The sequence below is a fragment of the Argopecten irradians genome, chromosome 12 (genome assembly GCF_041381155.1).
Source record: "Argopecten irradians isolate NY chromosome 12, Ai_NY, whole genome shotgun sequence".
NCBI lineage: Eukaryota > Metazoa > Mollusca > Bivalvia > Pectinida > Pectinidae > Argopecten > Argopecten irradians.
Window position 1 is genome coordinate 34,399,400 of NC_091145.1, and position 14,093 is coordinate 34,413,492.

The 14,093-nt window shown below is 35.2% G+C and overlaps 1 protein-coding gene across 3 annotated transcripts; it reads left to right on the plus strand.

Annotated features, from left to right (window-relative positions):
- Positions 1-414: 414 nt before the first annotated feature.
- Positions 415-13,851, plus strand: LOC138304724 (uncharacterized). 3 transcript variants are annotated; one of them, XM_069244966.1, is made up of 9 exons: positions 415-554; positions 5,545-6,489; positions 6,658-6,822; positions 7,177-7,446; positions 8,103-8,210; positions 9,048-9,263; positions 9,976-10,191; positions 10,904-11,119; positions 12,645-13,851. In XM_069244966.1, the coding sequence occupies exons 2-9, from the start codon at positions 5,545-5,547 to the stop codon at positions 13,188-13,190; spliced, it is 2,682 nt and encodes an 893-aa protein (XP_069101067.1). In that variant the 5' UTR covers positions 415-554; the 3' UTR covers positions 13,191-13,851. The 3 variants fall into 3 exon arrangements, with proteins under 3 accessions (XP_069101067.1, XP_069101069.1, XP_069101068.1); XM_069244967.1 differs by lacking the exon at positions 415-554 and adding an exon at positions 2,818-2,915; XM_069244968.1 differs by lacking the exon at positions 10,904-11,119.
- Positions 13,852-14,093: the final 242 nt, after the last annotated feature.

Genomic DNA, 14,093 nt, shown 5'->3' on the forward strand with positions numbered 1-14,093 from the left:
GTTCCCAAAGAGGACGGGTCTCAAAAGGTAGAATCTAGAATGGGTTTTACCAGACCGATCCTACCCTACCGGAATCAACCCATATAGAGTCTTTACACACTTTTCGATACTGAGAAAATCAAATATTTTGCTAAAACGAATGTTAATAGGAGACAAATAATTTACAATGTACACAAAAATGACAGTTGTCATGAAGTTATGAACTCCAAAACGCTCAATAACGAAGGGCATCATGTGACAGATGTTAAAAAAGACAGGTCAGAAACGGCCTACCTTACATAAGAGGACATTAAACGCAAGACTTAATGATTTAGAAGTATCTTGTTACCTGCCAGGTAAATGATAGAAAAAACCCAATGCATATAAATATGTTGTGTGTCTGTTATCTAATTCTACTTCCATGTTACCTGTAGTTTATTGTATAAAATCACCTGTATATCATACTCAGTATACCAATACAGACAGTTTGTACAGGTTTACAAACTTTTTAAATGATTATTTGATTTTTAGATACGTGCTTGAAGATCCTTGGCCAGGTTCTAGGACTGATAAGGGTTTGTACTAAATCTTTTGACTGTGTGTAATGTATATGTAAATATTACCATGACTGTTCCAACAACGATCGCTTATCCAGTTATAAGTGGATGATAAAACACTTCAATTTTAAGCTACCAGTTTGAGTAATTTAGCTACCAAGGTCATATAATTGACGCTCTTATGTAAAGTTATTGTAAAATGAAAATGTTCGACACGGCTTGACTGTTTGTTTAGATAAAAAGAGACAAAGCCACGAATTGGCGAAGAAAGTCATAAAAATAACAGACTGTCAGTGTCTGAAATGACAAATATTATATTTAGATCTGTCTAGTCTTGGCTCTTATCCTGACATCAGACACATGCAACCTTACAGATAAATAGATATGTCTGGTGTTTGTGACATCTGTCAAAATGTCTAAGACTGGTGTCAGGCTTAGTGTAACATGAGAGAGCCTAACTCGTACCCATGTTCATTTAAATTCAAGTTTGTTTATTACTCTGAACTTATTGTCTTACCAGGTCAATAGACAGAACATGATAATTACATTGCATGTCCATAAACACATGAACCACACACTTACAAATACAGGCGCATAAATCCGCTACTCAGAAATAGAGAACAAGCAAAAAGAAAATGATATTAACCCCTACTTTACACTCCTGTCTCACGAAGAAACAAACTGCCGAAAAATCAGTTGCTGTTCCATGTTTACCATACAGAACGCCAAGCATGTGACATAATTCGGAAATGAGCCATTTTACCGACTTTGGGGTGTCCTATACACAATTTTACCATCCGCGTGGTCTCTTAATAATGTCTAGCAAACTGAATGTAGGTACCACAAACCAAATCTAACCCTGTGTAGTGATTTCGTATTCATGCTAAAAGATAATTACATTGATTCTTGATTTAAAGATGCTCCACCGCCGACAAAGCATAAATGATATTCATCATTTGAACAATAACTGGTGTTTAATCGTGTATATATGTGTATAATTAACACAAAAAATAATATAAAATAATTTACTTCGCCTTTGGTACATGCGCAATCAATACTACTTTTTTCGGGATGCAATTAATTATTTTTTATATTTTTAGAACTTTTTTCGGGATGCAATTAATTATTTTTTATATTTTTAACTTGAAGTAAAATTAGAAGCTCAAACTTTTCAATGGTGGTAATGGTGTAAATTAAGTAACCTTTGTAACTGAAGAAAAATACTAAATCGTCCGCTCCTGTTTTTAATAGTGAAAAAATACCTTTTGTCAGCGGTGGAGCATCTTTAAGAAATGTGCCTGCTTTTTTATCATAAGTATTTATTCAGTATTTATGTAGGTGTAGGTGGTGTACTAGTATATTATCTTTACATTCCTTCATTGTTTAATACTGTTTCAGTTACTGTACCTACGTGTACGTAAATACATTATATGTATAGCTACCTTACGTTAGTATAAATAGCGAGTCGATAATACACGGGACGCTCACTCCATTTGATCACATGGATCTATTCCCATTATATGTTGTTATGATTGTTTTCGCTATTTGAATAGTTAAGCGAGAGTTTGGGTCGTGGTCTTGTTATGTTTGTTTTACTCTTGACCTTAAGATTTATTTGGTAACAGTTTGTATTATTTGAATCTACTACATTATAAGCGTCATGTATTATCAGACGTCTTGAAGCAAGACTAACATTCTCTAAAATGTTACAATCATATAACTTGTTACCGCTTATAAGAACAGGGATGCAAGATTTTTCTAAATGGTGTTAAAGAAGTAGGTAATTATCGCCATCCCGGCGTATCACAACCCTTCACTGCATGGTCATATTTTCACATTTATTTTTCAAAAACCTTTCCCCAACTGTCTAGAAAATCTTATTCCGTGCATTTATCAATTTTTATAGATGGACCTTGGTATGCTGGCAATCCGGTCTACATGTACACATACCATTTGACGTTATATAGATATAGTACTCGGATCTGCACCGCTATATGTACCGTATTAGTAACATTTACTTTACACACACGTCGGAGTACAAATACACGAGATGGTTGACTGCACATGTATATATAGTTCATATTGTTCATATGTATAGTACGTAGGTCGAGTTTGTGCTTTAGTCTATATATAGATTTAATATAGTGACAACAGGACCAGCTAACTTTGAACCTATAGCCAATAATCAATAAGTAAAGAAACTGCTGACACATGGATATACACCCAACACGATTAGACATGATCGGGATTCCCTCGCATGTCATTTACTTATAACATAGGGATTTCCTCGGCCTCAGCCAATGAAAATGTCTAACACTAGTTTATATATAAACCACCTGTACGTTTACAGGCTTCAATCCATTCAGACGAACACTCGGGGTAAGTAATGTGTATTGCATTTAAAAATGTTATCACAAAATTATTGTTAATCTGGGTTTGTTACCTGATTCTAGAGCTACGTATCTGTAACTAAAATATTTACAACTGTTTCCACATGATATTGCTTGAAAATCATTATAAATATTATTATAATATACAACGTATTCTCAGGAGCGATCAACCTGTCAATAGGACATGTGAGTTAATGTTGCTTTTTAAGTTTAATTAACGAAAATCATCGTATTACTAGATAAACGTAGTGTTCGATGATCTCACTGACAATTCTGCCTGATTTCACAAGGATACCAATGTTAGATACCGTGCGTGATCATGTCCTCACGTGGTCACATGATCGTCCCGGGCGAATATGCCCAATACATGTGTATGAATGTTGTTATACTTTTCGAGTACATACAACAGAACTCGCAATACCTGTATGTCTGTAACAAATGTTTATTGTTTCCCTATAGACGAAAGTGGAAAGTCTTTAATTCATCCGCTGATACATTTAATTTGAAACGGTAAACTCATTATTATTCTGTATATCATGTTGATGATTTGTACTGTTTTGTTATGTTCATTATGATGTAATATAGGAAAACAAACATAATACTAATAAAAAAAACCCACACACACACAAAAACCGTTCCAAATGAACCAACAACAACGAAATACAGATACTTATTTTCACGAAAGAAGCGATATTAGGATCTTTATTTCAACCAGATTGCATTATAATGTTACTTTTAAATAATAAACGATAATATCTAACTTACTAGTTAGCCAAATTACCAGTTAATATATAAATTACCAGTCAATACCAGGTATCTAAATTACCAGTTAGCCAACTTACCAGTTAATATATAAATTACCAGTCAATACCAGGTATCTAAATTACCAGTTAGCCAACTTACAAGTTAATATATAAATTACCAGTCAATACCAAGTATCTAAATTACCAGTTAGCCAACTTACCAGTTAATATATAAATTACCAGTCAATACCAAGTATCTAACTTACCAGTTAGCCAACTTACCATTTAATATATAAATTACCAGTCAATACCAGGTATCTAAATTACCATTAGCCAACTTACCAGTTAATATATAAATTACCAGTCAATACCAAGTATCTAAATTACCAGTTAGCCAACTTACCAGTTAATATATAAATTACCAGTCAATACCAAGTATCTAACTTACCATTTAATATATAAATTACCAGTCAATACCAGGTATCTAAATTACCAGTTAGCCAACTTACCATTTAATATACAAATTACCAGTCAATACCAGGTATCTAATTTACCAGTCAATACATGGTATCTAAATTACCAGTTAGCCAACTTACCAGTTAATATATAAATTACCAGTCAATACCAAGTATCTAACTTACCAGTTAGCCAACTTACCAGTTAATATATAAGTTACCAGTCAATACCAGATATCGAATTTACCAGATAGCCAATTTATCAGTTAATATATAAATTACCAGTCAATACCAGGTATCTAATTTACCAGTCAATACTCGGTATCTAACTTACCAGATAGCCAACTTACCAGTTAATATACAAATTACCAGTCAATACCAGGTATCTAATTTACCAGTTAGCCAACTTACCATTTAATATATAAATTACCAGTCAATACCAGGTATCTAATTTACCAGTCAATACTCGGTATCTAACTTACCAGATAGCCAACTTACCATTTAATATACAAATTACCAGTCAATACCAGGTATCTAATTTACCAGTTAGCCAACTTACCATTTAATATATCACTTAACCAAAACTATTTAAAATATTATATACCAAGTACAACGGATTTAATCAATATGATATGCATGCAAGCTGTAAAAAGAAAAGAACACTTTTTTTTCTAAATTGGCATTCTTTATAAAAAAATTTTTCAATATTTTCTATACATGAAAATCCAGCATTTGTCTGATGTAAATCCACCCTATTAAAAACCTAAAACGATGTATTCTATGATATATCTATTGTTTAATGAATGTGAGAGATTGTATATATTAAGGTTTTTCAAGAAAAAATGCTTCACTTCTCGTCATAATTAATTTTTGGTGATAATTTTTAATGGAAATGAGGTAAAAAAAGGTGCGTGTAATTTAGCTTAAACATTCTCACAAACAAAAATGGAAAAAATGGTAGAAAATGCTTTTATTCAGTCAATTTCAAAAAAAATCCAACTACGATTTATCTACATTTTAGCACCATAAAAACCTCAATTGTTATAAATTCACCGCATTTTTTACTATTATTTAGTTTTAAAATACATACCAATGTTTAAACAATGTATATTTAACATAAAATAGCAATACAAGTTTGTTAGAGTAACTAATTAAATAATTTATTCATAATTCAGATTCAGATAAAGGTTATTAAATCAAACAACGGTCATTTAAACGATTGAAGAGCTTGATACACTGTCATAATTCAAGCGTCTGCATGCATATGTGAGTTTTCTTACCATGACACTACATTTAATCCAAACTTGAATAATAACTACATTTATATTTTGGTTTCACTGAAAACAAACAGTATTTATGTGCTTAAATACATGAACTGATCATGATATACGGATTCAATGCATATGTATTATTTTGACAGATGCCTGCTTTAAAGCGGAAAAGCACAGAAGGAAGTATGGCGAAGAAACCAAGCCTTCGGCGGGACACCACGTTGAGTCTGAAAACAACAGACGAGGCACCTCCAATTTCTCCAGATCCATCGTTTAGAAATGTTTCCTCATCGCAATTGTCACCAAAAATATCTTTAAAACGTAAAGCAACACTTGTATCAGAAGGCACCGGTGTTTATTCATCTGTGACCACACTTGAATCCGGTTCCAGTGTCGGTAAGACAGGAAGTTTGAGAGCGACATCTGTCGGGAAGGATTACGATTTGATACCCTTGTCTACTTCTCATTCAAAAAAGGCAAGTTTAGGTACTTCATCGGATGCTGTGGCTGCGTTACGTAAGTCTGTTTCCGAGCTTAAAGAACTGACAGAGTCCACACCACCAATGACACGTTCTCTGTCTAAAAGAGCGTCACTCTCTAAGCGTAAGTCCGGGATTCCGAGTGACACATTATCAAGCACTTCTCCACCACTCCCTCCAGGGGGCCTCATAGAGATCGTCATTTCATTTGATACCACTGGATCCATGTATAGTTGTCTGGAAGAAGTTCGTGGACGAATTCAAGACATGGTACAGCGTCTCCAAGCAGACATCCCCGGGATCAGAATCTCTGTCATCGCACATGGTGACTATTGTGATGCTTCAAACTACATAATTAAATGGATTGACTTCGGAGCAACTGTTCCAGAACTCTGCGATTTTGTGAAAACAGTAAGTCTTACAACTGGTGGAGATGCTGACGAGTGCTACGAACTTGTTCTCCGGAGGGCCAGAGAAGTGTTGTCATGGACACCAGGTAGTCAGCGCTCCCTAGTGATCATTGGCGACAGTGGGCCACATGAGGTTGGATACAAGTACAGAGACTTCGTCAACGACATCGATTGGCGGGTGGAAGCGACAGAGCTGAAGAAAATGGTAATAATGTAACATATTATAATATCTACCTCGAATGTAGGGCTTGAATGTAGGATAAAGAAAATACTGTAACAGGCCATACATGCCATGAATATCATTTAATTAAGATTGATATGTAGGGACACATCACCCATGTTAGTGTAAAAGGTTTTCTTTAATTTTCCATAGGGCGTCAGGATCTACAGTGTGGTCGTCAATGCTATTCCCATTCCATTTTATCAGCATATATCACACTTAACCGGCGGACAAGTTATATCCCTTCCTAGGTTTGGTTTCATTTTTGACTTACTGATGTCAATTTGCTACAAGGAAAGTGGACCGGAATTGTTTGAGGTAAATTAAACGATAGTTTGCCTTACTTTATTTCGTGTTTGTTTCCATATTTCTAGCATAATGCAAGTAAATATATATACATATATATATATAATTAAAAAAGGAACATGTCCATGTGATGGTTTCCAAATGTTAAAAAGACACAACAATAAAACAGTTTTTGTATCTACCTATGTACATATATAAGATATGCAATCTAGGTTTACTATATATCGTAATATTATAAGTATTGATATCAGAACCCATCATATTGTGTGTTTTCTGTGGTTTCATAAAAAGAATACTAACGAATCTGGCATATGGACAGAGAGCTTTCTTTAGACAAACACTAACCGTTAACTTGCCCTGTTACAGGCTTATGAAGCGGAGGCGAAAGAGAAGAACAAAGACGAAGAACTGGACACTATACTGGATGGCATTTTCTCAACTCTCGGGGATAGATTTGGAACGGGACCTTCAAGTGGATTTCCCTCTGAAGGACCTCCTTCCTCTAAGCCAGTAACAGATCCAGATTTCTCCTTACAACTTAAACCACTTAGACCTATGGGCGGTGGTATATTCTCACCAGGAATAAGCAGCACTCCTGAAGGAGAGAAAGCCGGGAAAGCTACCAAAACGACAAAGGTAGGGTGTATAATAACGTAATATATGTTTCCAAACCAAACCTTTGCATTAAAAATGCTTCACCGCTGGCGAATGTTATTTTTTTCTCTATCAAAAAAGGAGCAGACGAATTAGTATTTTTCTTCATTTTCAAACGTCATTTACTTTATAGCATTACTACTATTAAAAAGTTTGAGGTTCTTATTTTACGTCCACAAAAGAATATTAAAACAATTAATTGCTTCCCAAAAAAAATCCTTGGCACTTTGCCTTATGATATGGAACGAAGTAATGAATTCTCATTAACCAAAGCAAAATAAATCATTTTATATGTACATGTATATATGAATGGAATCGGTTATGCTCTGTCGACGGTGGAGCATCTTTAAAGTTCGGAAATAAAAGCACAACAAGAAAAGTGGATCTGACTTTTTTGATGAAATGCCTTGCCTTATTTCGTGTTTATTTCAATGTTTTTTGCATAATGCAAGAAATTTATATACACATCTACTGAGATATATGTAGTTTAGGTTGGCTATGTTTTTGTAATAATATTACTTTATAGTATTGATATCAGAGCCCATTGAATTGCATGTTTTCTGTGTGCTAACGGATCTGGCACAAGGACGGAGAGCTTTCTATAGACAATAACTAAACGTTACCTCGCCCTGTTACAGGCTTATAAAGCGGAGGATGGAAAATCAGGATTTGGAATGGGACCTTCAAGTGGATTTCCTATTTTTGCACCTCCTATCTTTACGCCAATGTCAACACCAGGTTTCCCCGTACGACCACCATATATATCTATGGGCGGGGGTATATGTCCACCAGGAACGAGAGCAGCACCAAAGTTCCTAAAAGAAGGAAACTAGGAAAAGCTACCAAAACGACAAAGGTAGGATGGTTCTTTTCTTGTGTATAATAGCGTTCAAACCTATGCATTAAAATTCTAGTCTAAAATTACGATAGCGTTATACGTCGGACTTTTTTCAATGCACAACATCTATCTTCGGATGATTGTTACGACCAAGAATAACAGAAATGAAAAACCAGCAGCTAAATACAAAACACTATTTAATCATATATACAATATTATACAGAGATGGTTTATAATATCTAGTAATTGGTGGTGGTACAAGAGTGATACGAGAATTTAAAGTGTTACTTATCTGTATGCGAATATCCTGGTATAATCCTTGATCCTTTTAGGTTCCGGAATTAACAATAATCTAATATTGCGCTGTACAATTATTGATATGTCTTATTACAGGTCTCATTACAGTTCTGATTAGCCTTGGATAGCTTGAGTATATATAGCTAAACCCTGATTAAAGAATATTGGAGAACATTCTTCTTCTAGAAATATCTAACTAAATGCAGTAAACAAATGACAAACAAAAATTTTTGGAACTAGATCAATCTAGATTCCTACTTAAAATCAACATGCTTACAAATTTGTATGTTCAAACAATTCTGTTACGACCAAGAATAACAGAAATGACATTACTAGTATTGATATCAGAGCCCATTGGATTGCTTGTTTTTTGTGTGCTAATGGATCTGGCACAAGGACGGAGTGCTGTCTATAGACAGTAACTAAACGTTACCCCGCCCTGTTACAGGCTTATAAAGCGGAGGATGGAAAATCAGGATTTGGAATGGGACCTTCAAGTGGATTTGCCATTTCTGCACCTCCTTTCCCTACGCCAATGTCAACACCAGGTTTCCCCGTACGACCACCATATATGCCTGTGGGTGGAGGCATATGTCCACCAGGAACGAGCAGCAGCAAAGTTCCTAAAAGAAGGAAACTCGGGAAAGCTACCAAAACATCAAAGGTAGGATGATTCTTTTCTCGTGTATAATAGCGTTCAAACCTTTGCATTAAGATTCTAGTCTAAAAGTACGATAGCGTTATACGTCGGACTTTTTTCAATGCGCAACATCTATCTTCGGGTGATTGTTACGACCAAGAATAACAGAAATGAGACACCAGCAGCTAAATTCAAAACACTATTTAATCATATATACAATATTATACAGAGATGTTTTACAATATCTAGTAATAGGTGGTGGTACAAGAGTGATATGAGAATTTAAAGTGTTACTTATCTGTATGCGAATATCCTGGTATCATCCTTGATCCTTTTAGTTCCGAATTACCAATAATCTAATTTTGCGTTGTATAATTATTGATATGTCTTATTACAGGTTTTATTACAGTTCTGATTAGCCTTGAACAGCTTGAGTATATATAGCTAAACCCTAATTGAAGGATATTGGAGAATCTTCTTCTTCTAGAAATATCTAACTAAAAGCAGTAAACAAATGACACACAAATCTTTCTGGAAATATATCTAGATTCCTACTTATAATCAACATGTTTACAAACATGTATGCTTAAACAATTCTGTTACGACCAAGAATAACAGAAATGATATTGATATCAGAACCCATTGGAATGCATGTTTTCTGTGTGCTAATTGATCTGGCACAAGGACGGAGAGCTTTCTATAGAAAATAACTAAACGTTACCCCGCCCTGTTACAGGCTTATAAAGCGGAGGATGGAAAATCAGGATTTGGAATGGGACCTTCAAGTGGATTTGCCATTTCTGCACCTCCTTTCCCTACGCCAATGTCAACACCAGGTTTCCCCGTGCCGCCAGCCTTTATGCCTGTGGGTGGAGGTATATGTCCACCAGGAACGAGCAGCAGCAAAGTTCCTAAAAGAGGGAAACTCGGGAAAGCTACCAAAACATCAAAGGTAGGATGATTCTTTTCTCGTGTATAATAGCGTTCAAACCTTTGCATTAAGATTCTAGTCTAAAAGTACGATAGCGTTATACGTCGGACTTTTTTCAATGCGCAACATCTATCTTCGGGTGATTGTTACGACCAAGAATAATAGAAATGAGACACCAGCAGCTAAATTCAAAACACTATTTAATCATATATACAATATTATACAGAGATGTTTTACAATATCTAGTAATAGGTGGTGGTACAAGAGTGATATGAGAATTTAAAGTGTTACTTATCTGTATGCGAATATCCTGGTATCATCCTTGATCCTTTTAGTTCCGAATTACCAATAATCTAATTTTGCGTTGTATAATTATTGATATGTCTTATTACAGGTTTTATTACAGTTCTGATTAGCCTTGAACAGCTTGAGTATATATAGCTAAACCCTAATTGAAGGATATTGGAGAATCTTCTTCTTCTAGAAATATCTAACTAAAAGCAGTAAACAAATGACACACAAATCTTTCTGGAAATATATCTAGATTCCTACTTATAATCAACATGTTTACAAACATGTATGCTTAAACAATTCTGTTACGACCAAGAATAACAGAAATGATATTGATATCAGAACCCATTGGAATGCATGTTTTCTGTGTGCTAATTGATCTGGCACAAGGACGGAGAGCTTTCTATAGAAAATAACTAAACGTTACCCCGCCCTGTTACAGGCTTATAAAGCGGAGGATGGAAAATCAGAATTTGGAATGGGACCTTCAAGTGGATTTGCCATTTCTGCACCTCCTTTCCCTACGCCAATGTCAACACCAGGTTTCCCCGTGCCGCCAGCCTTTATGCCTGTGGGTGGAGGTATATGTCCACCAGGAACGAGCAGCAGCAAAGTTCCTAAAAGAGGGAAACTCGGGAAAGCAACCAAAACATCAAAGGTGGGATGATTCTTTCCACGAATATAAAAGCGTTATATTTTCCAAACAAATCTATACATTAGAGTTTGAGACTCAAAGTTCGATAGCGTTATACTTCGGAGACTCGTAAACTGAAAAGTGCTGACGTTTTTTTTCAATGCCCAACATCAATCTTTGGGTGATTGTTACGACCAAGAATAACAGAAATGAGAAACCAGCAGCTAAATTCAAAACACTATTTAATCATATATACAATATTATACAGAGATGGTTTACAATATCTAGTAATTATATCTATAATCCTTTTAGGTTCCGAATTACCAATAATCTAATTTTGCGTTGTACAATTATTTATATGTCTTATTACATGTCTCATTACAGTTCTGATTAGCCTCGGACAGCTTGAGTATATATAGCTAAACCCCAATTCAAGAATATTGGAGAACATTCTTCTAGAAATATCTAACTAAAAGCAGTAAACAAATGATACACAAAACTTTCTGGAAATAGATTAATCTATATTCCTTCTTATAATTAACATGTTTACAAACATGTATGTTTATACATGATAGTATTTTAGAAAGTTCTATAACCTAAATTAATTATATGACCTTAGGATGTTTTGATAACATAGTTATAGGAGTTATCTCCCTTATCTAATAACTACATGCCATATATAACAGTGATCAAGTGCTGTAATAGCAAAGCCACTCGACTTTCACCCAGCTGTCATGGTTCGATACCCACCACAGACGTTAAAACGTCATGGGTCACCTGCCCGATAACGGTTTTCTTTGTTTACTCCGGTTTCCTTCCACCCTAAGATTCGCCGTGCACTTACATCCGGGCCATCTGAAGTGATTTGTATGCAACTGGTATCGCAATTAATGTATTACTGTAAATATTTTCTTTAACGAACCCCACGGGACCAAAAAAAAAAATTCGTTAAAACAAATATTTGCTGTAGAATTTCTGAAACTATGAGTAAATTATTTAAGTCATCGGCCGATTGCAGTCCAAATCAATGTAGCTACCGAGCTAACTCACACATTTAAAAGTTGGCAATAATGTCTTTCTTGGCAGATGTTCCATTATGGACAATTAATTGTTCACTTGTTTGATCGTATTTGATTTTCTATCAATCGATCCCCTTATTTGGCCTCAATTTACTTTAAAACCAGGCTTCATCCAGCACTTTCAGAACAAATAAAATGTTATATGATGGCACTACCCACAAAATCACTTCGTATCAAAAGAAAAGTCGTTAAAGGCAAATTCGATATACGTTTCTCAAAGAAGTATACATATAGAAGAGCCAAAGCCGGGGATTTGAGTTTACTTCGTAATAAGCAAAAATTCGTATCAAGCAGATTCGTCGTCAGAAAGTTTTACTGTATATGAAAGTTGATATTTCACATACATCGTAAGAAAACGTGAGGAAGCTTAGTATCTCTTTTTCTAGTAAATATCAGAATAGCTCACTCAATGAACAGAACAGTTGCCAATATGAACAAATTATATTAAATGTTTTCAAATTATTTTGCAGAAAATAACGCAATCAAGAGGATTAGTAAACAGGGAGAGTCTCACCGATACCAAATTTACAACAGGACCGCTCAAACGGCTAATGTGGTCTAAGTGGATGGTCGGGATCACCAAGACGTCGACAGCTAGTCCTGGCTCCAAACTAGTGCGTCGTGATTGGTGTGGCGGCTACTGTAACGCAGGAATACTGGAGAGCAAGGATGTGGTCGGGGTCCCGGCTGTCTACGAAATTGGTATCCGTCTCTACGGAAAGAGGAAAATATACCCAGTGTTCTACAAGGTTACAACGGGAGTACCGAAAGGAAACAGCTGGTTTAACTACCTCCTCTCTAAAAAATGCAGCGCTGTTAAAGAGGTGCTGAATTCACACGCGGATGTTATGGTGAGGAAGGGTCAGTTTAAAAGGAAAGGTGTAGCCTTCATTCACAACGTGACCCAACTCTTGTCAAAGAAGTATGACTACGCGTGGGAGGGACGAAGGGACAGAAAAATGAAATCTCGCAATCTCAAACGCTGTGGCGTTAAGATTTCCAGCGATTCGTACTAAATACTCAGATTTACGATGAAATGACAGCAATATTAAACTCATTTGAAATTTCAAACAAAGGATCATCACCGAGTTGATTAAACTATTTTTGTAGTGGATTGTGAAACTTCGCCGTGACCTTGAGACTCCTATCGAGGTTCTGAAGGACCCTGTGGGGATCAGTGGTCACCGGTGTAACACGCGTTCTTTTCGTTTCATTTCATAACCTAATTAATTTATTAGATATATCTATATAATTTTGTTTTTATATTAAATCCGACTGTCTGATACTATTATGAAGACAAAACCAAGAATGACGCGAAAACAATTGAGACTTCGACGTTGCGTATTGATTTAGAAAAAAAATAATTCCATTGGAAAAGCAATGGAACAGGTACGTTTAAACTAATTCTATATGTGATGTAGGCTAAAATTAATAACAACCGTTGATGTAACTATTTTTTAACATCTCTGGGTTTTGAAATAAATTATGTTTGTAAATTTTATGAGAATCCGCGGATTTACAGTTTGCAAACAAAATTTCTTTCATACCCCGATGAAGTTAAAAAAAATACTGCCATCAATGCTGAAATAATACTACAGGTGTCATGTATATTATAGTTTTACACAACAAAATATTCTCTATTACGTAGCCTGACAACATTAAAGTTTCTCTCAACCAGTAGTCCGTCTGTTATATCTTGGTATAACGTCGTAATTTATTCTATTTACTTTATTTTGTTAAAAATGAAAACCATTTGATTGGATGAAAATACTAAATGTTGATGGAGTATCCGAGGAAAACCTCTTGATTGGACGAGGGGAATCAATGTTGTTCGAATACACAAGGAAACTCTCGTAATTGGGCGAGGGGAAAGTAATGTTGGAGTAGTACATAAGGAAAACCCACGTGATTGTGTGAGG

Excerpts from the sequence above, each read along its gene's own strand:
- LOC138304724 (XM_069244966.1), top strand. The coding sequence starts at position 5,545 with ATGCCTGCTTTAAAGCGGAAAAGCACAGAAGGAAGTATGGCGAAGAAA. Across the intron at positions 8,211-9,047 it reads TGTCAACACCAGGTTTCCCC|GCTTATAAAGCGGAGGATGG; the intron begins GTACGACCACCA and ends GCCCTGTTACAG. Across the intron at positions 9,264-9,975 it reads AAGCTACCAAAACATCAAAG|GCTTATAAAGCGGAGGATGG; the intron begins GTAGGATGATTC and ends GCCCTGTTACAG.